The sequence below is a fragment of the Salvia splendens genome, chromosome 1 (genome assembly GCF_004379255.2).
Source record: "Salvia splendens isolate huo1 chromosome 1, SspV2, whole genome shotgun sequence".
NCBI lineage: Eukaryota > Viridiplantae > Streptophyta > Magnoliopsida > Lamiales > Lamiaceae > Salvia > Salvia splendens.
The window spans coordinates 42,120,563-42,148,160 of record NC_056032.1 but is presented as its reverse complement, the minus strand read 5'-3'; the positions used below and the strand labels follow the sequence as shown (position 1 = coordinate 42,148,160).

At 38.2% G+C, this 27,598-nt stretch overlaps 3 protein-coding genes across 8 annotated transcripts; 1 reads left to right on the top strand and 2 right to left on the bottom strand.

Moving 5' to 3' along the window:
- Positions 1-11,548: 11,548 nt before the first annotated feature.
- LOC121752849 (WD repeat-containing protein 25-like) lies at positions 11,549-16,532 on the bottom strand. 5 transcript variants are annotated; one of them, XM_042147940.1, is made up of 7 exons: positions 16,447-16,522; positions 16,042-16,177; positions 14,800-15,083; positions 14,489-14,641; positions 13,356-13,840; positions 12,449-12,876; positions 11,549-12,275 (listed from the first exon to the last, which is right to left on the bottom strand). In XM_042147940.1, exons 2-6 carry the CDS (start codon positions 16,158-16,160, stop codon positions 12,472-12,474), a joined length of 1,446 nt encoding a protein of 481 aa, XP_042003874.1. In that variant the 5' UTR covers positions 16,161-16,177; positions 16,447-16,522; the 3' UTR covers positions 11,549-12,275; positions 12,449-12,471. The 5 variants fall into 5 exon arrangements, with proteins under 5 accessions (XP_042003874.1, XP_042003892.1, XP_042003877.1 ...); XM_042147958.1 differs by lacking the exon at positions 16,447-16,522 and having other exon boundaries at positions 13,356-13,448; positions 13,605-13,840; positions 16,042-16,430; XM_042147943.1 differs by lacking the exon at positions 16,042-16,177 and having other exon boundaries at positions 14,800-15,181; positions 16,447-16,532.
- A 1,960-nt stretch (positions 16,533-18,492) lies between these two features.
- Positions 18,493-21,708, top strand: LOC121800768 (FT-interacting protein 3). The gene has a single exon (XM_042200275.1). The coding sequence runs from the start codon at positions 18,608-18,610 to the stop codon at positions 21,470-21,472; it is 2,865 nt and encodes a 954-aa protein (XP_042056209.1). The 5' UTR covers positions 18,493-18,607; the 3' UTR covers positions 21,473-21,708.
- Positions 21,709-21,866: 158 nt separating this feature from the next.
- Positions 21,867-27,311, bottom strand: LOC121752838 (receptor-like serine/threonine-protein kinase ALE2). Of its 2 annotated transcripts, none has more exons than XM_042147935.1 (9): positions 26,808-27,311; positions 26,525-26,605; positions 26,148-26,252; positions 25,976-26,077; positions 24,701-25,069; positions 24,348-24,614; positions 23,492-23,881; positions 23,127-23,367; positions 21,867-22,848 (listed from the first exon to the last, which is right to left on the bottom strand). In XM_042147935.1, the coding sequence occupies exons 1-9, from the start codon at positions 26,854-26,856 to the stop codon at positions 22,134-22,136; spliced, it is 2,319 nt and encodes a 772-aa protein (XP_042003869.1). In that variant the 5' UTR covers positions 26,857-27,311; the 3' UTR covers positions 21,867-22,133. The 2 variants fall into 2 exon arrangements, with proteins under 2 accessions (XP_042003869.1, XP_042003864.1); XM_042147930.1 differs by having other exon boundaries at positions 25,976-26,083; positions 26,808-27,310.
- Positions 27,312-27,598: the final 287 nt, after the last annotated feature.

The window sequence follows — 27,598 nt, the reverse complement described above, 5'->3', positions numbered from 1 at the left end:
TAACCGAACTGAACCCGAAAAATCGAATTTCGCCTAAAACTAAAACCGAACCGAAACCGAAAACCGAAAAACTGAAAACTGAAAAACCGAAAACCGAACTTAAAACCCTGAACTAAATCGAAAAATCGAAAAGCCGACAGGAGTTGGAGGGGCGAGGGGCGACAGGCGACGGCTGGAGGGGCGACCGGCGACGGAGGACGATGGAGTTGGTGGAGGGATTTAGGGTTAGAGGGAGAGGAGAGCCGAGAGCGGTGGATCTGATTAAGAATTTAGAAACGTGAGTTTCCAATTAGGGCTTTTACTTTTAATTATAATTAAATAATAGTAACATATATTTAATAAAATAAATAATTAAATAAATTCGGTTATTCGGTTTTTTTCTTCGCCCGAACCGAACCGAAAAACCGAAATTTTTGTATTTTCGAAACAGAACCGAACCGAAAAACCGAAATAACCGAACCGAATTTCAAAATTTCGGTTTAGTTCGGTTCGGATATTTAGTTTCTGGTTTTTTTTTCACCCCTATGTTATTTAATATTCTGAACTAGTTTTATGTACTACTCCACTTATTACTTATTCCAATTTTTAAATTGAAAAACCCTTTTGTATTTCCAATAAGAACACTCCACGTAGCTCGAGAGTGATTAACCTACAAATTTGTAGTATTATTTTATTAAATTTAATTCGGTAGTCACCACCACAAACTGATCAGAAACATGGTCTCCGACGTGGCCTGTACACACAACACAATTACATATGATCTCTTTGGTCAACTTGAGGGAATATATCCTCAATTCAAACAAAGTTATGAAAATCATTGTAATGATTTAGAAGAATATACTTGCACTAAATTATGGGGTTAGGTTCATTTTATCATTGTAAGAGGGGCCTATCAGATTTCATGCCCATTTTTTATTATTATTTGGGTACTTTTCACTCTCTCTCACACATTAACGCGCACATTTACATTTTCCTAATTACTTCTTAATCATTATTCCACCTAATTTTAAATTTATTTCATATTAACAACGCCTTTATGATTTGTAGTTAGTCAAACAATGCTCAAAGTAATGTGTGTATGAAATTTATATCTAGAGCTACTTTTAAAGATAATTTCTCTTTCTCCAAATACTAATATATTTATCAATCTCTTATTTTGGATCTTAAATTGATGAGAACTCTGAATGACTTTTTAGAGGGAAAACGATTTTTATAATCATTTTGTATACGAATAAATGCTTTTAAAAAAATTGACGTGCTAGCATAAAGACTTTGCAATACAGAAGCAGATCATAATACTTTCACCACTTTTTTTTCTCTGTTATGCTTTTACTTTGTTAATTTTGCATTAAAACTTACTCCACTAAGACTATTTTTAGTGGACAAGGAATAGTATAAAATATTTGGATAGTTTCATGGTGATTATTATGGCACATGGCGTTAAGCGAACCTTAGGGAAGAACAAAACATTGATTTAAAAAAATTAGAGGAAAATCTTAATAAATCTAACCAGTTACATTCGCAATTTAGAAAGATTTTGCTAGATCCTCACTATTTAAAGGTTCTCTTCCATTATCTATACTGACTCACTAAAATCTTTGAATATCATATAAAATTTTGCAATTATGAAGAATATACACTAATCTTAGTTTCGGTGATCATTAATATTATTTTTTTTTTCCAGTGGAACAATACATTCCCCTAATTAGTTGGTATTCTTTATTTCTGTTCTTTTTGTTGTTTTCTGCACCATTTCTTCCACAAAGGGCATAACCCCAACTCATTCGATCAAGATTTTATTCACCAATTATGCTCAAAAAAACTAATAAAGTATTGAATTGAATCATATTCAAGATTTTAGTGGAATCATTTGAAATTGGCAAAAAATAAAAGAAATATCAGCTTTGAGAGTGATATAATTTTATTGAGGAGGATTCCAAAACGTTGTGAAAACCACATGGCAACGGAACATGGTGTAATTTATTTATGTACTAAAATTAAAGTTCAATAATAGAGCCATAATAAACTCATACTCCTAAATTAATATTACTATATGATGGTTAATTAAGCAATTAAATATGTAGCGGAGATTCATTTATTACCACGATTTTCGATGGCAATGTTGGGTAAAGAGGTCGGTTAATGTATATAGTTATATATTAAGATAATAAATTCAATGGCCACCACCACACCATGAATGTGGATTCCGGAATTCAAACCCTTATCCAACCTACAATCCCAACTATATATTTTTTTTGTGTTAGTACATAACTTTGCCACAAAATATAACTACCAATAAAATAAAGGGATATATATTGGCACCTAGTATCATGGAACTTTCAAAAAGTTTGAAATTGACAAATTATATTACGAACTTTACCCTAAGTTTGTTATTTCCCACTAGTGAAAAAATTTCGATTATATTAATAGACTGAAGAACAAATTTAGAGGGCGTGCTTCAAGAAAAACTATTCTCAAATATTGAAAATTGTTGACTGACACTGATTAGGAATTTGGTTTAGCTATCACAGGACATTGTAGGAACATGTATGTTCTCTTGATTTTTTCGCTTTCTAACCATTTGAGCTTGTGTTTAATATCTTATGTGTGACTTGGATTCGCTTTTGTGACTTGGTTATGCATCGTTGCGTTGTTACTGCTTTTTGGTTTTTGTACATGTACTTTTACTGTTGAACCATTGGATTGCCATTGAAACATAATTAAAAACATTTTTGTCCCATAAAAATTAGTACTACTACTACTAAGATTGTACTAGAATGCAAGATATTCAAATTTAGATGCCACATGGTAGGAAGCAATGCATGCACCTGGCAAAACCAGGTTCTTTCACGTGGCCATTGGGAACCCTAGTAATTACTCCCTCCGTCCCATTAAATATGTAACATTTGCTTTTCGGCACAGGATTTTATGTAGTGTTGTTTTGTAAGTTAATGAAGAGAGAGTAAAGTAAGAGAGAAGAAAAAGTAGAGAGAGTATTGTTTCCATTTTTAAAAACATTTCATTTTTAATGGGACAGACCAAAAAGGAAAACGTTTCATTTCTAATGGGACAGAGAGAGTATAATTCTTCACATACATGTTAGTACATAGTAATATATAATGTTGTTTGTATTGAACCAAGGTGCCGCCCACTCTCTCCTACACACCCAATTTAGAAATTTACGTTTCATGTTTCACAAATATTTATAAGGGGTAAATGGTTTTGCTTTGTTTTGCACCATGTGTTTTCTCTTGATCTTTGGACCTTATTTTAATTACTAGACGTGCTAATTCAATTGTTTAACATAATTATGAATCGCTGATTAATTATATGTAGTTGGTGGTTAATAGTTAGAATCGTAACTATAATTGCGAAAATCACGGTGCCACGATTAACAAATCATATGGTTAACGGTTAACCATGGATTGATCATAATGCATGCTAAATTGGTCAATAGTCCAACCTTCTTTTTTTTTATTTGATTTTCTATTTCTTTTAATGTTGTGGATGGTAGAACATGAAAAACAATTCACTTCTTCGAATTATCTGTTTTAATAAATCTTCTTTTTTATATACTTCCTCCTCAATACGCATTTTAATGTATAATTGATAAAATAAAAAAAAAAAGATAGATAAATGGTAGTGTTAATGAAGAGTGAGCTCCAATTCATTAGTACTGTAGTATAATGGTATAAATTGTAAATAAAATGATGTGTGCGGTAATGTGTTTTTTACTATTTCAAAAGTAAAAAGTTTTTCATTTTTAGGGACAGACTAATAAGAAAATACCGTAGTTTCATAAGTGTCTTCTATATAAAAATAATGGTTCTTTATCAACTTATGATAACTCGGAAAAAATGTTTTACTATAAGTTAAGACGCGCTTTATTTTCTAGTAACCTTAATTAATATGCAAAATTTTCATAATTTTACAATGTTTTCTTTCTCATGAGAAGGATGCATGCATTTTACGCCCATCAATAACTGTCTTCAAATTCATGCTTTTATCCCTTCGAGATGCTAAGCCATGGTATCATGCACAATTTCACATTCCCTCTGTTTTTTAACATAGAAAATAAAGTAAACCAAGAAAAAATAAGACATTAGAAAATTGGTCTGTTAGAAGTTGGATGAAGAAAAGAAAGAGGATGACTTTAGACATCGAACAATTGAACTATAGTATTATTTTATTTTGGGTCCCTAAAATGTGCGGTAATAATGGAGAAATGTCCAAAATTAAACACGTACTATATACGAAAAATGCAAATAAGAGTGCATGTATTAATAGTAGTACAAATTACAAACACCAAGATCAAAGAAAATTAAGACTAATCTCGATGACTCATATATCTCATTTATTGATTACAATAGTTAAAAGTGTAAAACAAGAAAAAATGGATTGTAAAATTTTCAATTTACTTCTAATTGGTTGATAGAGTAGTAGCTATGTAGCACATGGGTTGAACTAAATTGCCTTTGTTATTTATATCTTCATTGCTTAATATAGCTAGGCCGCCCTTGCTTTATATATTTACCTTCACTTAAATCTTACTCTACCTTAGTTTACTTTTTTAAATTAAATATGGTTATATAATAAAATGTGGTAGTGTGGTAGTATTTGATTCATTAGGTGATTTAGCTTCAGAATGTAAAACTATATGAACCAGGTACAATTATATTTATTTCATAATTAGTAATGATCGTATTAATCATATAAGTACGTTTGTTTATCGTAGGTAACCAGTGAATATATTGTGTTATTATGGATATATAATCCATTTATAAGATAAATAATCAATATTTTCAAAATATATCTAAATAGAAAATCGGTTGTGGTCAAATAAACTCATGAATCTCGAGGTAATAGATAAATCAAGTTCGAGACCCGACTCGATACTAATTGAACCAAGCTTACGCACGACTATATTCGGCTCGACTTGACACGTGAACAATCGGTACGAGACTGCTAGCTCCCACCAAACAAGCAATGGCGAATTTATGCATATTAATATATAAGTGTCACTATTAGTGATTAAGTAGGAGATAATTGTGGTCGTAACTCATATATTTGTATGTATATGTACTATATAAAATTAAAATTTTAGAACACGGCTTTAATTTTATTTCTTGAGGTAACTAACTAATAAAGTTTGACTATGAATTAATCGATGAGGATTTATCAAGAGAAAATGTGGAAACACATGAGACCACATGGACTATTAGAATTTCCGGCTGCAGTTAGGAATAATTTGGCCTTAAATAGCAAGAAATTAGTCAAACCATTAAATAATCTACAACGTTACCATAATTATAACATACATGTGAAGGAAATAATCGTTTGTGTTTTTATTATTAATCATGCTAATCAACTACCTCCATCTGATTGTTGAGATTATTTAATTAATCCATTTAATCAGTTCAAAGAATAATGCCATGATTTCTCCATTTTACTGATTAATTCAGTTGCGAATTACGTGGTTTTGACCCACTATATGCAAGTTAGACTATGGCCATTTAGATACTAGCACATGGAATTGTTTTATATTTTTAATTAATCTTCAATTAATTGGTTTTGTTATCTGTGGGTTGAATACATCAATAGGAACAAATTTTTGGATATCAAACGGACCTCCCCATAAGGTCATTTTAATGTGGCCGATTTCCCCTCTTTTGCAATCCGTTTATATTGGCATTGTTATTACATTGTTTTAGGATTACTTGATTATTAGGTTGTGTTATCTGATCAATTTTTATCGATATATAAAAATGTTTGGTGAGCAATAGTTAGCAACACAACAAGCTCTTAGAGCGTATACAATAAGGATAGGTTAGCAAAAGCCTAGTCAAAAACTCATTATGCCACATTATCATGTTCTTCCCATAGTCTAGCAATAGGCTAACCAAACAACAGCCTAGCAATAGGCTAATAATAGCCTAGTCAATGTCCTAGTCTAGCAAATAAATTGACAAATACGATTAATTTATTTTAATTATTGATGTTTATAAAAAATGAAATGCAATAAGTTGTAAATATAGAGTATACATAAAAAAATTTTAAAAAAAATCGGTTAGCCTATCGCTCGCTGCGCAATAGGCGGCCAGCGATAGGCTAGCGATCGGCTAACCTGTTAGTCCGCACCCGACCCCTCATCCGTCGCGTTAGCCTAATGCAATAGCGGACGTCTGCCAGGGCTGGCGGACGTCCCTTAGAGCATCCACAACCGTGCTCTTGCCAGCGGCACGGTTGTGGGCCCGGGCGGTACTATTCATGCCTGCTCTCTGGCAAGAGCACAACACCCACAACTGTGCTCTTCCGCAAGGACGAGCACAATTAATATAAAATTCAATTACACAAAAACATTTTCATAATACTAAAATTCATTAAAAAAACCACAATAAAAATAACAAATTACAAATAAAATAAAAAGACATAATTAAAATCCTAAAAATTAAAAATTACATAATTAAAATACTAAAATTAAAAATTACATAATTAAACTCCTAAAAATTAAAAATTACATAATTATTGGCTAATATAACCCGAGGAAGACTACGCATCCGGCGGCACCAACCCCAATTATTTTTGGAGACCCAATATCATGGACTCGTGCGTTTGAAGTTGCGTGGGGGTCATAGTTGACCTATCGGCCATATTGAGTTGGGCCAAAAGGGCCCACAACGAGTTGTTCGGGGGTGGAGGTGGAACATAGGGTGCGGGTTCGGGAGCAGGGGCAGATGGAGTCGCGGCGCGACGTCGTTCGGCCGCCGCCTTCTTCCTACCTTGCGGTCGGCGTCGGGAACCGCTTGGTTGGGCATCGGGGCTACCCAAGTTAGCTTCGGCGAGTTGGCTAGCCACTTCTTCGCCGGCGTCGGATAGGGATGCCGACCGTGAGCGTTTGGAGGAGCCGCTAGAGGAGGATGTTATGCCTCCCTTATACTTCGGGTGCGTCCGCGTCTCCTGCCAAACGTTAAGATATTTGAACGACTTACCGTTCATGGATTGGTAGGTGCTCAGCGAGGCGGTGATGATGTCGACCTCGCTTCGGCCGCTCCCGGCATTCCGGGACTCCTGGATGAAATAGCCGTTGAACTTGCCAATTTCTTCGTTGGCTCGGCCGATGCAGTTGCGCACCATACTCTCGTTGCGCTCGATCGTTCCCGGCGGCCGGTGTGCATTGTACCGGCTAGAGACGCGCCACCAAAAGTGATCGCCGGATTGGTTCGTTCCAACCACCGCATCTTCGGAGATTTCCAAGTACGCCTTGAACAATCTTTCCATCTCCGCCGGTGAGTACGGTGTGCGGACACCGGCGCGAGATGGAGGATTCGGCATTTGGGAAGGGGCGCGAGGCCTAGGCTCCGGTGTCCACCCGTAGCGCCCATCGGAGGCACCTTGATCGTCGATTGGGTATGGCCGGTAGCCACTCGGAACGCCCGAATCTTGGGTGAGAGGAGGGGCCGAATATTCCGTTTCCGGACTATGAAACGGTTGCGAACCGAACCATTCGGGGTTCCAACCGTGAGAGCCGCTTGGGTTGTCGTCGTTACCGGACATAGTGGTGTTGTAGGGTGTGAGAGGAAGATGAAAATGGATATGAGAGATTGATGATGAGAATTGTGTAGTGAAAGTGTGAATTTTTTGGAGTGAAATTGGGGGTATTTATAGATGAAAGTGTGTATTTTTGGGGTAAAAAAAATAAAAAAAAAATTAAAAAGTGGGGAAAAACGGTTATAAACGGATATAATTTTTTGGGGAAGTGAAATTTTTTTTTTTTTTTTTATCGATTTTTTTAATAAAAATCCGATTTTTTAAAAAAAAAATAAAAAAATGTTTGAAACCAACGGCTATGCCGTTGGCGAATGGGAGACCGCCACGTGTGCGTCCGCTGGCACGGACGTGCTCGATACATCGAGCAGCGCCGTGCCAGCGGCGCGGTTGCAGCGGTGGCGGTCCTTCGCCTTGCCGCTGGCACGGACGGCGGTGGCGCCAACCGCCACCGCTGCGGATGCTCTTATTGTGGATGCTCTTAGCCAAATCGGGGCGGAACACAAAGTAGAATTGAAGCAACTAAGACAATAACTGATGGAAATTTCTAGCGAAAATAGGAAAAAAAAATATCTAACTAGCACAAGTACTAATAAATCAAGAATTAGGGGGTAAAAAACTCATTACGGTCTTTGACGGCTCTAGACTTTGTTTTGCAAAAATAATGCACTTTTATATATAACGAAGATACATCCGTTATTAACATTTACCATACAAAGACAAGAATCCAAATTATCCTAAGTTCTTATTTACGGAGTACTAAATTATTTTATGTCTCTCTATATATATGTATACTATGGTTGCTTATGAATAATATCTGTTATTTATAAAAACAACATTTTTTTATGCAGTGGTAAATTAGTGTATCCCGTGCAATTTCTTTATAGATTTAATTGAAGAATTTAGTTATGTAAGTTTTATGGAAAATATTTTTTTTGGATAATCACATAGAGTAGTATATAAGATATGATATCGTGTGTGATAACAACGGTAGCCGTATTTGGATTTTGACAAAATTAAAGGTCACATCGTTAATATTCAAACTCCAAATTACTTGCACTGGATATGGACCATCTAAGACATTATTTTCGTTTATTTAGAAAATACCCAATGTCGATCAAGAAAATAAAGAAGAATAAGGTAGAAAATTCCAAATGAGATATAATTATTAATGAATACGACGTTTATTTATTTATAAAATAAAATGGAAGTTCTATCTATTGTATTAAGTTATGCCGACAACCCAAAACTACCCTATTTTCGTTTAAATGATTTAGGCTTAACCAGAGACTAAGAACATTTTTTTTGGTAATAGTAAGGGTATTCACCTGCGAGCCCAGTGACTATTCCATGCGCCCAAGGATTTAAAGCTGCTTCATACCCTAAGGAAGGGATCGATCCTCTGACCTTTTAGTTAAGGATGAACGAGTCTCATGCCACTCGGCCACACCTCTTGGGTTAGAACATGTTTTTCATTGTTTCCTCCCTTTAAATGTGGTGTTTGATCCTCAACTACATTGTTTGGGTTGAGTCTGTGGGTTCTTTGCTAACTTACTAAATGAAATTAATGAGAGGATTAATAAATACATACTCTAAATGAGTATATACAATTGTGATTGAATGTCACCATTAAATAAACACATCGACACCTTACAAATCTATTTTTGATGAACTTTTTTTTTCCTAAAGTAAGTTACCTCTAGTTTCCATTGTACACTAAACATAACTTATCTAGTGGACATTACATATAATAGCATCATAAAAAAAATAATTATATACCAAGTTATTATATGCCAATTATTTGAGTTGGTGGTGAGTGTAGTTACTCCAAGATCACCACGAAGATCTTCCATAGCAGTCACATTCGATATAAATGGAGACATATGTTATATGATGCCAACCTGACATTGCTAGTTTATGATTTTTGTTCTTTTGGTAATCTATATATTCATATATTATGTACTGTTATTTTAAGCGACGTTTCTTGATTTCAACTCATCCATTTAAAATTGCGATATTAGTCAAGGTCATGTGGTCTTAACTGTAAATTTGTAATTGAACATAGAAAATATGATAATAATAGTAAAAAGATTTAGTAATACTAATAATTATATCATCATAATTAACACACCAATACGTACACATCATTTAGGTCAAACACTCTGCAAATCCAACTCTTGATAAGTTCAAAGTGATGCAATGACAACTACATTTTAAAATTGCCAATATATAAAAAATGTGATTTAAAAAAATGTGAACATATAGTTGAGCGAGGGACCAAAAGTGTTAAAATCAAGTGTGTCACATCTGAGTTGAATCATAAGATGGTCCATAATATCATTACTTAAAAATGACCCAAAAAATTTAAACACGTTTACACCACACTAAAGCCCAAACCACAACTTGTTAGCTTAATCTCAACTTGACTTGTTGATTTCGGTATTCTTTGTTGTCGATTCTATTCTGAAATGTTGTTATATAGATGTCACACTTTCCTTTTTAGTTTGTCCTACAAAAGATGTCACATTTCTTCTTTTGAAAAAAGTTCATTCTCACATCAATTATAAAATTATATTTTCTCTCACCACTTAACACACAAAATAACATCTTGTGTCATTTCCGAAGTGTGACATCTACTATGGGACGGGGGGAGTATGTAGTTTTGGAATAGTAAGATACCCAAATAAATAAAAGAGACTAGATGTGAAGGACCAATTTTTTTTTGTCAGAATATGATGGACCAAATTACAGCTTCATATATTGGCCCCCCACAAAATTATTTGTAACGAGTAGATATACAACTTGGTGTGTTTTCAAATATAAACTCCATTATTATTATTTTTTTTCTATTTACGATCAATTTCTATGTGAAGAAACTTTTAAAGACCAATTTCTATTATGTTTAGACTATGTGAGTTTGTTGGTGTGTCGTTTCGGACATTTAGGAGGGAAGGGGTCAGTGCTCCCCCACCTAGATTTTTTTTTAAGAAAGACGGTCAAATAAAGTCATTTTGAGATTATTATAAAATTTACTTAGTAAAATTACAGCTTTGTCATACTTTAAAATAAAATTTTAAAAAAAAAAACATAATCTTCTCGTATTTTCACTAGGCTGCATGTTCATTTCCACCTAATAGATAATTCAAGCCTACTACAAGTATAGTCAATAGAATCTTGGAAGTTCATGGCGGCACAGGTGGAATTGGTCCAATACTGGTCCTATGTTATTGTTTTCATTAATACACACGTCTTCAAAATGGTCCAAAAATGATGAATATGTAGTGTATAGGTATGGGTGCAGTTCAAATGTAGAATGAATTTAGATGAATTCATGTGATCTCCCACATCATCAACCGGTCCATTTTCCTATCCCTAAACTACCAATCCAAATTTCTCATTGTTTCCCATTAATTGTACTTATTTCAAAGTCAATATTGAAGGAACTTCATATTTGGAACTAACTAATGATAAAATGAAAACAGAATGATAAAATTTAAAATTATTAATTTAATAAGATTTACCAGCAGATTTAAAGCTGATATGCAAAATCAAGATTTAGACAAACAAAAATTAAAAATTAAATGCAAATACCCCCATTTTAAAAAATATGACTTGTCGAAAATGTAAACAGAAAAATTGTTACAAACAAGAGAATATTGGTAAATACTAGTACTAGTGCTTCATTTATCATTTGCAGACTATAGGCCCATAAACTTCAGATCGATTTTTGTGGCCTCAGAGGAATATTAGTAAGATCAAAGATCATGTCCATGTGTGATCTGATTCAGCCAAATCCTATATAATTATTCCTATTATTTAATATAATATAATAATAGTAATAATAATAATAATTTCTCCAAACAATTGCAATGCCTAGTTAGCTTGGTCATCACATTGTATATACTACTCCACGTTTTACACGCGCGCACAAAGCAAAGGAGTTTAAAGCCAGACAAGGCTTAGAACAATCTTTCAGAATGTTTACAGTTAAATGAGTACACACTTAACAAATATGCAGTCAGGTTATTAGTTAGTCATTAATTTTATTTAATGTGTGTAATAACATACAACTACATGGATTTAACGTTATAATAATGGTAGAATAAATCAAATACAGCCTTCCTTGTTCTGCTTGCCTTCGTTCTTCTGCTTCTTCTTCTCCAAGGTTTTCTGAAATTTAGAAGGATTCAGGGTGTAGCAACTGATAGCTGATATGCAGTGTTAGCTCACATAATCCATCTCACACATGTGCCACTTCCAATGATGATTCGATGGATGGCCTACGTGGAAAGCTCGCAGTATCTGTTCTAGATCATCACATCAAAATGGATAGAATTGACGATGCCAACTCATCTCTGAAAACCAACAATATTTTGTTGCAATCTTGTTAATAATATTCTGTGTATATATTCCATAGTTAGTTAGTGTCTTTGTCTTTCAGTGATGGATAATGTCTAGATCCTTCCTATGCTATGCATATATAGCTGATTATGTAGTCCTTGTAGACTATCTTTTTAAGCAATACAACAATGAACTTTCTCCCATATTTCTTTCATGTTTCCTATCATGCAGCATTCCAAACACACCATATTTCCCAGCACCACAGAGAATCATTTTCAGCATCTGATCCAGTCATTGAGTGTTTACACGTTTGCTTTTGCTTAAGTCTCTGGTTTGTCCGGAGTTCCCATAAGAGCTAAGTACATCATTCAGATTCTTGACTTTCCAATCTGTTTCCAGAAAAGGGAATTTCTAAATACAAAGAGAAACAAACAGCTGAACCTGGAATATATTTCTACAAAATACTTGCATGACATGAGCAAGATGCAGATTGATATAATATAGCAAACTATAAAGTAATCCAAGATCGTTAGAATACACAATAATAGTCTGAAGGAGGGACCTGATTCAGCATGCTCAAGCAATTCATGGTGAGACTTTCCAATTGTTATTTCTATCTTTGTGGAGAACGGAGATCTCGCCTTTCCAGCTACAGCTAGCAACTACATTAGGCAAGACAGGGTGGAATACAACATCTATACATGCCTGCTCGTATGCCTTTACCTTGCTTAGAAGTTCAGACGTTTTAGAGTTATAAAAGTAGATACAGCCATCAGAGGATCCAGAGGCCACCAAATTCCCATCCAAACTGAAATTGCACTTGACAGGGAAACCAGAGACACCATGACCTTCGTATCTCTTATACTTGTCAAGTTTAAACGGTGGTCTGGAAGAGAATATAGCTATGTAGTTTCCATGGGATTGTGCAATAAAATATGGCTCAAATGGGTGGCATCTTATAGAAGGGCATGTGTAAGCTTCTGCGTAAACCTGGGAAACAATAAATCAGCTGTCTAGAACAACATTTTGAAATATGAACATAGTATTTAGCTGTTGTTAGGTTTATAACAAGAATTTCTTGCCTGTTGAAGGCTAGACAAAGCGATACAAAAGTACTTCAGTTTGAGATGCTAACTCCATACTCATAAGAATGCCCGAAAATTCATTCAAAGGCATGCACAGCAAGTTGGCCAAAATACTCTAAAGCATGAATTCTCCTCCCTATCCTTTTTTCAATTTTCATTAATTCATCTGCACGATTATGCACAGGAAAATTTGAACTTACATGTTGAACTAAGATGTTGTTTTATGTTTATCTTATCATTTTATTTTATTTATAAAGAGAAGGGAAAAGAAAAACCCTGTAACCCTTGGATGTTGTTATATTGATGGCATAATACAATATGATAGTGGATTCTCATTTTATGAGTATGGCCTATAGCAATGAACACAGGACACCAAAATATTACCTGATTGGATAAAGGAACTTGCCGTGAAACATCCCAAACTATAATTGAATTTTCACTGATATTGCTTTTAGACACATCACTTGAGGTCATTAACTGCAAGCCGTCAACAGTAAATTCTACGTCAAGGATTGGGCCAAGACTGCGGACATATTCATGGACCACTGTCCCAGTCCTAATATCCCACAGTTTGAGGTGACCTTTTGATCCCCCAGAAATAAAAAGATCATAGTTGTTTGGAGAAAATCTTACAACTTGTACTATTTGGTCCTCCTTAAAAACCTTAATCTCCATTCCCTTTTCAACATCAACCAATCTGGATGTGCAATCATAACCACAAGAGAGTACAGATAATCCCAGATGAGACCATTTCACATCTTTTACAGCTGCACGATGATAGTCAAACGTACATGCTCGTTTCTGACCTCCACTCCATACATTCCATATGTTCACAGTATGATCCATGCTGGCAGATGCAAGAAGATGAGCTGCAAAGTAACATCTTAAACCAAATTAGAAATTCATAGCATAAGAACTCAAGTCAAGTCTTTTCAATAGGTCAAGCAGATAAGATCATAAGATATTGGACTTGGTTAAGCATTGAGCCGAGAAGTAAGCAAACCTCTACCACAACTAGAAATCAATACGCAATAAAAAAAGAAATTAGCTTGTAAACGCGAACAAAATGTGGGCTTAAAGGTTCTCTAGCATAAAACAAATACCCTTTATAACTCACCACAGTCTGATAAAAAAAATGCACCATTGGCAGGAAACAACATCCTGGAGGCTTTCTTGCGGAAGAACTATCTTAAGTTAAATATCTCAACAAAACACATTTATAGTCGAAGTATCAGTGTAGCTTATACAACATTTGTCAACATAGAATGAAAACAGAATAGGACTTATAATGCTAGAACACAGGGTCTCATCAAACAACACATGCCCTCTGAAGTAATATGTGCACGATAAAATTAGCCATGGAAACATAATATATAGTATGGAATATGGATTCTAGATTTGATTTGTAAGACATGTCAACTCTCTGCATAAGCATAACTATCAAGAAACAGCACTGTTCAACAATGAAGCTTGTTTGAACTTTGAAAGTAATAGTTGAGGACAATAATGAAAATTACCATGAGTTGTGGACCACTGCACCGTGTTGACAGAGCTCGTGTGCCCATCCAGAGCAGCAGAAAGAGACACTAGATTTTGGCAGGCTTTCGTACGACGCTGCAGTGTTGTCAAAATAGCATGTGGTACATCTGTAACAGAAATGCTTCCCTTCACTGCACGATTTAAGCTTTGAAGTCAATCACGAAAAGCTTAACATGTTCTTTCAATCCAATAATGCTCCGACTCTTATAAAACACAAGGATTTTTTGAAGTCGTTAAAAGTATTCAATTTACTCAGAGATTAATCAAGTTCAATGAGGACGGGAATTTCCTGGTGAAGGTGCTATGTAACTCCGGTTCCCGGTAGTTGGTATAGGATCCAAGGTGGCTGCTCTTTGCCGCTTGGATATATATCTTCCAGCAATCGGGGCTTCTGCGTGGTGACTTGGCGGAGGAAATGTGGCCATCTGGATCTGACTCGTCGATAACTTTTTGGGTCTGAGGCGTTTCGGAGGAGGCGGCAATGGACCCCATTGCTCTGGTACTCCACCACCACCATCTTTCCTCCCAGCGCCACCATCCTCATCGGAATCGGAAGCAGTTGAGTATGCTTTACTGAGAAGATCCATTTTAGTGCGGATTCTTGTTTGATGTGAGCATATGTTTAATTTTGAGACTAGGCCTAACCTTTCCAAGATAAAGTACTTTAATATCTGAATCAAAAAAATCGGTCAATTTAATATGCAAGGCTGGGAAATAAGACTAGAAAGTTTGGATTTATAAGCTATAAGCTTCATCAGTAAAAACGGTCGGCTACAAACTACATATAAATCTGAATATTCTACCACAAAAACATTATGCAAATACATCAATAACCAAATAGAAACATGAAACATAACTTAATTCATCAGAAAATGAAAGCTATCCGTAGAGGAATTAGATGCTCTAAATAAGAATTCTTAGTCTTAGATGCTCTAATTATGAATTTTTACAAGCTAAAGTACATAAGTTTTTTTCACTTTGCACTCAGGCTGCTCAACCATAGTGTCAACACTTCATGTTTTTAGTATGTTTTTATCATTTTTAGCAAGCAGTATATATATGAATATATGATTGAGGAGCGAATTAAGCTTCCAGATAACGTTTTACAAGCAGACTGCCTAGACATGCAAAGCGCCTATTTACATACATGAATGAACGATACAGCACAGCACAAGTTAAGATTGAAAATATAAAATACAATGACATTACACTGATTCTCCACTATAAACAGCTTGACCAATTCCAAAAGTGAATAACGAAAGAAAGGAGAAATGATAAAAGAAAATTCCTCAGCCATATTGTTTGCAGTTCTATCTAGTTTTTAGTCATTAATCCATCCACCCGATGCAATTCACCACATTGAAGTTCCAAAATAATACAAACCGCCATCAGTGATACACTATGTAAAGTCAGAATCAGTACCAAGTACCATCATTTGTCATTTAATCTTATAAAAACTATCATTGTCTGTCATGATATCTAAAGAATAATCAGGAATATTATTCTACATCAGAGAATACCAGAAACTTACAAATGGTTGATTTTATGTTCAGGTAGTGGCAATGATAAGTATTGATAACACATTATCAACAAATATGTATAATAAAATCCTCCACTCCACCAGCAGCAACTCAGATCAATGATAGCCATAAGCCAAAACTAGCATACTGGAGAAGCAATAACATATAATTATAAGCAGGAAAGGAACTAGAACAGAAATTCTCTAATTGGAGCAGCAAATAGTTTCTGTTTCCAATTACAATAAGCTGTCTCCTTCTAGAACTTTTCACCCCGATGAATATACTGAAGAGCTGAGTCAAGTCTCTAATGCTTCTATCCTAAATTGATTTTTCTATTCATTAATACTCCAGCATAATAAACATAAATTCCGAACAATCACCAGCACGAGGAAAATCAAACCTGTAGCAGAACATACCTGCTATTTCGAGAAGCTTTACGCGGCCGTGTTTGGTCTTCCGGTCGACTCTCGCCGCCGAGAACTGTTCCCAGGCGCAGAGTTTGATTTAAAGAGAGAGATCAAAATAGGCATCAATCGAAAAAATAAAATCAAGATGGGCCAATTGGGCCTTGATTAAATTAAAATATGGGCCCTAAACTAATTTAATTGTTGGGCAACTTGTTTATTTAATTGAGGTGTTGTAAAATCATGTACTCCGTACTACTTATGTTTTGTGTTACCATTTTTATTTATAATAATTTTCATTTTTTATGTTTCAAAATTGCAACACCTTAAAATAATTGTGATTTGATTGAGCTTCACTCATGTTTATGTATTTTAATTTTTAATGCTATAGTTTAGTTGCAACGTATAAGTATTATACTTATACACTATTAATAAGATAAGGCAATGTTAAATTTTCACATTTAATTGACTAAGGACATCCACAATGGGGCGCCCTAAGGTGCGCCCTAAACCACGTCCTATGCACCGCCACATCAGCATTTTATCCTCATGTCCTTCCACCTGCAGTGGGGCGCCCTAAGCATTTTACTATTGTTTTGTTATTTAATTTAAATATTTTCAAATGTGAATCGAAACGTTACAAATGAAAAGTGAAGCCAGGGGTATTTATATAACAAAATTTTTGAATTTTAAAATAAATAAAAAAACTAAAACGGGTTGCATCATCCACGCCATCGTCCGCGTCGCCCACAGTGGGTGGACGATGCCCTATCGTCCGCGCTTCGTCCGCGGACTAAGCGTCGGGCGCGGACGACGCATCGTCCGTCGTCCGCGGTGTCAGGCGCTATCGTCCGCCCTATTGTGGATGCTCTAAGTCAAGTGACTGAGATAAATATGCACTGTAAATTTAAATTAAAAGGAGTAACTTATATAATAAAAAAAAATACAACGTTAACTCAACTTCGTTGTGTTCAAAAAACGGCCAGGGTAAATCTGTCTCTAAATGGTACAACAATTATACCTTTGAAATATACAAGGAAATTTTATTTAATTCCTGACATTATCTGTGAATATTTTTCCAACTTACATTCTATATTCCTTATTATTCAAATGTTTAAATTACCTGTAGACTGACTGTGCACATAAATGGTCGTATTAATGAAGGTTCTATTTATGACTAAATCTCTTTTGATTGATTAATTGCCTCATACCGCTAAATCCTGAAGCTTTCATTTCATTAATTATTCATTAATGACTCTTTTAACTAACACTTTAATTTAAATAAAATGAAATTGTAGATGGAGAAATATTCCCCAAAAAATACTATCCTTGGTGTATGCAAGTAACCAATGGAGAAAAGAGTGCAACTGAACATTTGTTTGAAATAAATTAGAGTATTCATTAATGCCCGCCCCTCCCCTCAAAAGCAACAAAGTTGGCTCTAGCTCTGATGTGATGGGATTCCCTTACCCTTCGAATTAGACTTGTTTGATAATTCAAAATTAAATTGGTCCAACATTATACCAGACTAAATTGATTATACGCCTTATACGTGACTACGAATGTTAGTTTTATTAGAAACTTATGAATTGATCTCAACAGTTCATCCGATTAAGAGGATTGAAGTTCAAAACTTTTAATTTATTCTGTCACGATTTAATCCCCAAACTGACAGTATTCTGTCAAGGTTTATGCTAGGATTTTTATCGAACATTGCTCGGAATTAAAATGATCCGATTGAATTGACCAAGCTTGGTTTATGTGTGATTTAGGGATGTTATGTCACACAAGCATATTTGATAGTTAAAAATTATCTGAAATAGAATTACGTAAATCAAAATGACCCGAAGTGTCGATGGAATCTCCAACGTATCCCATTGTTTGAATTTAAATCGAATTAATCAGGAGTCATCAAAACCGACTAGGAATGCCAATGCAGCCCGCGACCTAGAGAATCGGGCCCTAGGAAAGTAGGAATTGAATGGGGATTGGGCATCAGCACCCAATATAAGGCAACAACAGAGCTGCCTATGCTGCAGCTTTATTGGCTTACTCACTCACAAAATCCAACACACAATTCTCTGTCTGCCCCTCTTCTCTCATTCCATTTTCCTCTCTCACTGTCTCTCTCTAGTCTCTGAAAAGAAGAAGAAGCAGACATAGATAGATAGCCATGCACGCCAGCAACGGGAAAGAGAAGCTGGTGGTGGAGGTGGTGGCGGCCCACAACCTGATGCCGAAAGACGGCGAAGGCTCGTCGTCTCCGTTCGTGGAGGTGGAGTTCGAGAACCAGCGCCTCCGCACTCAGGTGAAGCACAACGACCTCAACCCCGTCTGGAACGAGAAGCTCGTCTTCCACGTCAGCGACCTCCCCAACCTCCCCTACCGCACCGTCGACGTCAACGTCTTCAACGAGCGCCGCTCCAACAACACCCGCAACTTCCTCGGCAAAGTCCGCGTCTCCGCCTCCTCCGCCGCCCGGGAGGGCCACGAGTCCGTACAGCTCCACACGCTCGACAAGCGGAGCCTCTTCTCCCACGTGCGCGGCGAGCTCACCCTCAAGCTTTATCTCTCCACCAAAGCCGAAGTCAAACCGGTCTCTCCCGCCGCCGCCGCCGCCGGCGGAGGCGCGATTGTTTCCAAGAAAAACAAGAAAATGCAGCGGAAAGGCGCGAACTTGGTTGTTCCCAAGCAAATTCTGCCCGGCCCGAGTAATGAAATGAAGCCTGCCGTCGTCACTGCCTTTCCCGGCGGCGGCGGCGGTGGTGGTGTTTTCAACGATTACTCTTTGAAGGAGACAAGGCCTCATCTGGGGAGAACGAGCTCCGCCTATGATCTGGTGGAGCAAATGCAGTATCTCTACGTGAGAGTGGTGAAGGCGAGGGAGCTGGCGGCGGCGTACGCCGGCGGAGAAGCGGTGGCGGAGGTGAAGCTCGGGAACTACAAGGGGATCACGAAGAGGGTCTCCTTCTCCACCAATCCGGAGTGGAATCAGGTGTTTGCCTTCTCCAGAGACTGCATTCAGTCGTCGGCGGTGGAGGTCTTCGTGAAGGAGGGAAACAAGAAAGATGAGTTCTTGGGGCGTGTTTGGTTCGATCTTTCAGAGGTTCCGAAGCGGGTCCCACCGGACAGCCAGCTGGCGCCGCAGTGGTATAGGATGGAGGATAAGAAAGGGGAGAAAATGAAATCCGGTGAGGTAATGGTTTCAATTTGGTTCGGAACTCAAGCTGATGAAGCCTTTTCAGAGGCGTGGCATTCCAAGGCGGCTAATGTCCATTTTGATGGTTTGAACTCGATTAAATCGAAGGTTTATTTGTCTCCAAAGCTGTGGTATTTGAGGATTGGTGTGATTGAAGCTCAAGATGTGGTGTTGGGAGACAAGATGAGGTATCCAGAGCTGTATGTTAAAGTTCAAGTGGGGAATCAGGTTTTGAAGACGAGAATTGCATCTCTTTCGGGTAGGAGCTTTTCTAATCCTTATTGGGATGAGGATTTGATGTTTGTTGTGGCTGAGCCTTTTGAGGACTACTTGTTGATCTCGATTGAGGATCATTTGGGTTCGAGCCGCGGCGATGAGGTTGTCGGGAGGATGGCTCTCCCGGTTTCCAACGTCGAGAGGCATCTCGACGAGAAAGGCGCCGTATCCAGGTGGTACAACCTCGACACGCTCGAGGGGAAGGCAGTGGGGTTCGGGTGTCGGGTGCATTTACGTGCGTCGCTGGAGGGCGGATACCACGTGCTCGATGAGGCGACCGTGTACAGCAGCGACGTCCGCCCCACGGCGAAGCAGCTGTGGAAGCCTAGCATTGGGGTTCTTGAGGTTGGGATTTTGGGGGCGTCGAATCTTGTTCCGATGAAGGTTAAGGAAGGGAAGGGAGGGATTGCGGATGCCTATTGTGTTGCTAAATATGGGCAGAAATGGGTGAGGACTCGGACCGCGGTGGATAGTTTGAGTCCGAGGTGGAACGAGCAGTACACGTGGGAGGTGTTCGATCCTTGCACGGTTATCTCGATCGGTCTGTTTGATAATTCTCGTGTCGCTGGGGCCGGCTCCCGTGACACGAGGATAGGGAAGGTGCGGATCCGTCTCTCTACACTGGATACGGATCGGGTGTACGCGCACGCGTACCCTCTCATGATGCTTCACCCGTCCGGGGTGAAGAAAATGGGGGAGTTGCATTTGGCGGTGAGGTTCACGTGCGCAAATATGTTGAATGTGCTTCACATGTATGCCACGCCGCTCCTCCCGAGGATGCACTATGTGGTGCCGCTGTCGATGGCGCAGCTGGAAAGCCTGCGCCACCAGGCGATGAGCGTGGTAGCGGCAAGGCTGGGGCGGGCTGAGCCCGCCTTGGGGAGGGAGGTGGTCGAGTACATGCTCGACCATGACTCCAACATGTGGAGCATGAGGAAGAGCAAGGCGAACTTCCTCAGGCTCACCAAGGTGGTGGGGTGGGTCGTGGCGGCGGGGAGGACGATGGAGATGTTGAGGAGCTGGCAGAGGCCGGTGGTGTCTGCTGTGTTTCTGATGATGTTTATGGTGGCGGTGATGGTCCCGGAGATCGTAATGCCATGCGTGCTGTTGACGATGGCGGGGGTGGGGATGTGGCGGTACAGGTTGAGGCTGCGACATCCGCCCTACATGGATGCTAAGGTGTCGTACGCAGAGAGCGTGCATCTGGATGAGCTGGACGAGGAGTTTGACTCGTTCCCGACGAGCCGGAGTCCGGAGTTGGTGCGGATGAGGTACGATCGGCTGAGGAGCGTGGCTGGGAGGATTCAGACTGCGGTGGGGGACTTGGCGACACAGGGAGAGAGGTTTCAGGCGTTGCTGAGCTGGAGGGACCCGAGGGCGACGTTCTTGTTTGTGGTGGTGTGTTTGGTGGCGGCGTTTGGGTTCTACTTGGTGCCGATTAGGTGGGTGGTGGCGCTGGGCGGAGGTTATTACCTCCGGCCGCCCAGGTTTAGGAGCCGGCATCCGTCGAGCTCCATCAGCTTCTTCAAGAGGCTGCCTTCGAATGCGGATGGCATGTTGTAGTGTGGAAACTACATGCCTTGAATGATCATGATCTTTGCTGTTAGGTTGTGTTATGTTGCTTCCTTTTATACTTATTTTTTTTTGCTTTGTAGACTTGTGGATTAGTTGGAAGGACTTTTCTTTTCTCTTTTGGTTTTTTTCTGTTTCTGGTTGCCTTATTTTGTTGGTAATGTAAAGTTGAATATTTGGCATCCTATTCCTAATTCCTATATATATATATATAATGGTGAAATCAACTTTTGGATTGCATTTTTACAACATTCATCGGAAATCGAGATGCCCGTGCCTATGTTCGTTTTAAAGTGTTGCATATAATCGAGATTATATGAACTATACAAAGTAAAAAAAATATGAACTTTTGACCACTTTCTACTTTCTTTAGGCTATTCGGAAATCACCAAGAAATGGACAATTGGATTAAGCCATTCAAAGCTGAAAAGTTAATTCATTTGAATGTACAAACAATGAGAGTCCACATTACCGCTTGTCCGTATGTGTTAACAAATTGTAAGATTTAACAAAATTAGAAGCCATTGAATCTCTTCTTCCATTCTCCACAATCAAATTCAGCCAATTTCAACACCCTAATGCTACACACCGAAAAACCACTCATCTTCAACCAATGATCGATCCTTCGATACTGTACATCTTCAAACACACCCTAAACCGAAGCTTCATGGCCAGAGCTCCCATTATTCCAAGCACTTCTGTTGAGGACTCCTCCATGTTCACTCATGCTTCCCTGTAATCTGTAAAATGCTCGATTACTCCTTACTGTCCTCAAGGGGCCCGATCTATTTCCATGTCTCAATGGCAAAGACATCCCACCCGAAGCTGAAAACGGTCTGTTTTCCAGATCATCGAGTGGGCCAGAACTGTATTCCATAGTTATGAAAGAAGAAGCTTGCCCACATGTCAATCGGGGAGTGAGGCCCCCTCCATTCCACCAGCTGCTATCTGATGGGGCAAAGTCAGCTTTGAAATCTGAATCACGGGCTGACGATTCCTTCAGACTAAAAGCATCAGCACACGTCTCATCTGTATCGTTGTAGATGAGCTTGAGTGCCTGAACTACTTCTCCCATGAATGGCCTGTGAGTCACCTCTGGGTGAACACACATGGAAGCAATAGCAGCAACCTTTGCCATGTCATCAAAATCATAGCTCCCAGCCAACGATGGATCAACTAGCTGCTCCAAACCTTCTCGATTAGTCAGTAGGGGTCGTGCCCAAGTTACAAGGTTTTCTTGTCCAGGAGGCTGTGACATGTCAACTGGTGTTCTACCGGAGAGAAGCTCCAGTAGCACCACCCCATAACTATAGACATCACTTTTGACAAGCAGATGGCCAGTCATTGCATATTCAGGAGCAACATATCTGGTGGAGTCAAAATACGTATTAGGCATATGAAATCAGATAGGCCACAGTATGATTAGATTTACATTATACAAATACATCAGAGAGGGAGAGAGAGAAACTGAAAAAAAGTAAGAGAGCGAAATGCGTAAAAAGAAACAATACGCAATTGCAAACCAAGGATCTCTTTCATTATTTCAACTTTCAAAGCTATCCAGCATAATTTTATGTTAAAGAGCCTCATATTAATGAATAACATAAAAGTATCATAAAACATTTTTCTTCTAGAAAGAACATACCCGAAAGTTCCCATGACCCGGGTAGATATATGCTGGCTTCCCTCCGTGGCTTCCCGTGCCAAACCAAAATCAGAAACCTTCGGAGTATAGTCATCCTCTAGTAAAACATTACTAGCTTTAAAGTCTCTATGAATAACCCGTGGATTAGAATCTTCGTGAAGGTAAGCTAATCCTCTTGCAGCACCAAGCGCAATTTTCAGACGTGCATCCCAATCAAGAGGCCCCAAGCTCCTGTCTGGACCTAAAATATCAACAGCCAAATTTCAGTCAACAAAAGTCATGCCAATTTTCATGTGTCACTGAAATCGAGAGGCTAAAAGATATGGGATATACTTATAAAGTTGAAGAAAATGATTAAGGTATACCATGTAAGTGGGATTCAACGCTGCCATTGCGAATTAACTCGTACACCAAGCAGCGTGTACGCTGTTCAATACATATGCCGATTAATTTCACCAAGTTACGGTGATGCAACCGACTAAGCATCTCGATTTCAGCAATAAATTCACGGTCACCATTCTGATTGCCCCTTGTTAGTAATTTAACAGCAACTTCAGTTCCATCCTGCAAAAGCCCATGATATACACGCCCAAATCCTCCTTCACCAAGCACCTTCTTTAGGCTGAATTTGTCTGTGGCATTCTCAAGCTCTACTAGCGAAAATGTTTTAACAGAAAGAACTGAAGCAGGCATGGCAGACACCAGAGAAGCTGAAGTTGAGCTGGATGGACTACTTGACAGCATAGACCCCATTCCTATACCATAAAATTTGAAAATAAGCAAAGTTTACAGAAGAACAAAGTAACCACTTGCACAATTTGGCATATGCCTTTACAAATGTAAAACCACCGATCGTTACGTAGATGAGATCTAACTAGAGAACCTAGCAGAGTATTAAAACAGAAAATTTCCAACATAAGTAACTAAAAAATGCAGTTCACTACATACTTGAAATATAAACACACAAAACAAGATCAATTTCCCCTGTACAAAAAATGCAGTTGAATACCTACTTGAAATAACTCCATAACCATAAGCGTGAGTAGGAGACCAGAAGGTCTATGATCTATATTTGTTAGTACGTGGTCAAGCAGTCAAACATACTCTTTTATGTTTAAAGATTAGGAGCTCACTCCATATGACATAGAAAACAGGCCTAATAAATCTAGACAATTAGGATATATGAAACCACATATAAAGCATGACAACTTGAGAACATACCAGATCTTTTGTTCATTGATGATGTGAAAGCTGGACCAACAGCATTGGATGGTCTGCGAGCATTCCTGCACTTCAGTAGGACAGCAACTGCAGCACAACAAACCACCAAGAGCACAAAAGCTGATAAAGAAATGACAATGATTATCCGAGGTTTCATTTTCTGATGTTTGCCACCAAAATTTGCAGTAAAAGGGTATTGATTGTCCCCAATACTTCCAGTTGGACCTTCACCAAAAATAATGCCAGAAGGGGGAGAAGAAGGGAGTCCTGCATGAAGTGTACATAACATTTAGAACACAAAACTGGCAAATGACAATAACATGAACTTAATTAATGTGAAGATTCTTCATCACCTGGATAAGCAATGTATATTACATCATAGTCACCAAAAAGTGTCATATTCAGAGGTACTTTCTTGTGAAAAATTCTTTGATAAGTCAGGATGGCAGTTGTATTGTCAAACTTCTCCCCCAAAGGAACTAGATTAATATCAACCACTGTCTTGTCCTGATTTTGACTATCAGCACTAGCACCAATTATTGCTACTTGACTTTGTAAAAGATAGGTGCCAGCTGCAAACTCTTTCGCTATCTCATTGACCTCCGGAAAGATAGCATAAAGTGGTACCCCTAGCAGAAGTCTGACTTTCATAGGAAATACACACATACAGGGTGAACCAATTGGAGCTGAAGTAAGTGGCTCTGCGCAAGTCTGACCACAACCTGCCACATTTATCCATCAAAATGCCTCCCAGAATTACTAACAGTCTTAACACAAGTAATAAGGTGACAAGCAAAATTAATACTATACGTTATTCAAGACAAGCGCCACATAACATGATTACTGCATTGGCACTAACCCTACTTAAAACAAACTCACAATCATAAGTTTCTATAAATATATGAAGACTTATAAGAGTCAAGTTGACACTGCAGGCAATGCCTTTAGATCCCAATTTAAGTAAAGGAAGAACACATATGAAAACAGGCTCGCACTAGTTCTGGGAAGTGTAGCATCAGTATCAAGACAAGTAAAACTGTTGCTAAAGTATGCAGCCTTAGATCAAAGCTCTTAAATCTAGATCCTTCACATAAGCATGTGTAATTTCATGCTGGACTAAGTATGAATTCAAGTAGATGAATTATTTTCCCAAACAACTTATTGTAAAAGCTGGTCGCACAGAATAAAAAAGTTTGAATAATCCCCAAAATGTAGTAAATTTTCAGTTGAACAACTAACAATTTGCTCCTCGTCGCATTACACTCATGAAACATGCAATAAAGAAAAATGATTAGCATGGAACAACAATGCAAGGAAGCAAAAGAATATCCTCAAGCATGTAGGCTAAATTATGCTATATGGGTTTATTGCAATAAGGACTATGAAGTTGATTAAGTCATCATTCTCTATGTAACCTAAAATTAAAAATTTCATTGTAGAAGAACATCATTTAATAGGTCTAATTTGTCACTAAGTATTTGCATGAAAATAGTTCAGCCAAAGTTAGTATGCCATGCTTGTTTCCTAGAACACATATTGCACTTCACTATTTCTCTTCATTAAACAATCATGTCTGTCATGTGAGAGACAGAGCGAGAAAGAAAGGGATTTCCAATAAGATGATCCACCTGAAGTAGCAGAAGGAGAGGGAGAAACTGCAGGACCTCTGACTTTATGCCGATGGTGCTGATGCCTACCCTTGGTCCTACCAGTAGTAGGCCTACTAGCAACTGGACCTAAGATAAAGTGGCATCAGTAAGGAATTTCACATTAAATATTAACAGATGAGCATCTCAATACCTTGAGATACCGGAGATGGAGCCGGTGCTGCTGGTGGATTCTTAAAATGGTGCCTTCGGGCTCTAAGAATTGAACTAAGTGTTGAACTCATTGATTCTAAGCTCACTGCGACAAGTAAAAACATCATTTTTACATGTATCAAATTTAATATGTTTGGAAAGGTTATTACATATGACATGGAAGAAATTAGCGAAAGGAAAAGAAAACTTAGATGGTTCATATGCATATGCACCTAGCATGTCTATTTATAAATTTCGGAACAATATTTTACAGTTGAACTAAATGGCAAAACCTATTACTCCTATAAACGAGGCGCCATGTTATATGGAATAATTCGAAGAAAAAAATTGAATTAGCTTCTAACAAGTTGTTATTACCATGATCACTAGAACTCTTCCTTGCAGATGATGGCAGGGGTTGCTGTAATGGAGATAGGTAGATGAATTCTAAAGGAGTACCTGGACAAGGAAAGAAAAGTTTCTCTATCAACAAAAATTCTGAGGCATCACAACATAATATGAGGCAGGAAATCATCCACAGACTTCCCCCATTGATGAACAAAAATGCAATAAAATATATTCACACGCATTTTGGCACTTAGCAAAGCAAGTAAGCTAAGTAATGTTAAAAAAAATTAAGCAACAAAGGTACCAAAATTACCGAAATTAGTAGGAAGCAAAGTGAGCAGAGGAAGCAGAAAGAGGAGCATCTTCTCTCTCCAAAACGCAATTCACGTACATTTTATCTCAAACAACCAAGCCGCCGCCGAACACTCGCTGAAGCTCTTCCCGCCGACAAATACTCTTACTCACTTGGCGCCGGCTGCGTGGAGTTCGCATATCGATTTTCCTACACCAAACCAACAAATAACACAATTATGCTAAACCCTAGCTGAAAAGCGGCAATGCGGGTAATTCCGGCGGCCAATTCATAGATCCATGAGCTGCGGCGGAGATCTAGAGCTGGAGCTTCTGCAATGGGGGGAAATAGTGAGGAAAATGTAGAGAACAGTAGAAGAAATGGATCTTCGGAAAGCAAGAGGAAAGTAAAGTGAGTAAAAGCGAAATCGAAGGAGAGAGCTTTGGCGTGTGTGTGAGAGAGAGAGAGAGAGAGAGAGGGAGAGGGAAGAGTGAGAGTGCGGGGTGGTAGAGAGGATTTAATGACGGTGGAGCCACCAGCACTCTGTCCTGCTGTTACAAGATTTACTAGAAAGTAAACAATTGGAGCGCGTGGGCTTCACGAACCAATGATAGGGTCTTGCCAAAAGGAAAGAAAAACCGATTTTTGGGGTGATTTGTCTTTTCGTTGTTTAAAGATTAAGGATGATTATTTTGTTCTTTTGTGATTGTTTTTACTAATTAAGTAGCTAAACGACGCCACTTTGCTCAAGTCTCTGCTTTTTTTCATTATTTTTATTTATTTAGGATAGTGGCAAACCAAATTTAGTTTAC

Bases quoted from the DNA above. Each gene is read 5' to 3' on its own strand.
- LOC121752849 (XM_042147940.1), bottom strand. From the start codon at position 16,160: ATGGCTATCATTGATCTGAGTTGCTGCTGGTGGAGTGGAGGATTTTAT. The intron at 15,084-16,041 runs GTAAGTTTCTGG...GGATCTTCTCAG, and splicing joins GAACATAAAATCAACCATTT to TAAAGCATACTCAACTGCTT. The intron at 14,642-14,799 runs GAAATTCCCGTC...TAAATCGTGCAG, and splicing joins TTACATAGCACCTTCACCAG to TGAAGGGAAGCATTTCTGTT.
- LOC121800768 (XM_042200275.1), top strand. From the start codon at position 18,608: ATGCACGCCAGCAACGGGAAAGAGAAGCTGGTGGTGGAGGTGGTGGCG.
- LOC121752838 (XM_042147930.1), bottom strand. From the start codon at position 26,856: ATGCTCCTCTTTCTGCTTCCTCTGCTCACTTTGCTTCCTACTAATTTC. The intron at 26,253-26,524 runs GTAATAACAACT...TACTTGTCGCAG, and splicing joins GAAGAGTTCTAGTGATCATG to TGAGCTTAGAATCAATGAGT. The intron at 23,882-24,347 runs GTATGTTCTCAA...TTTATGGTATAG, and splicing joins ATCAATGAACAAAAGATCTG to GAATGGGGTCTATGCTGTCA.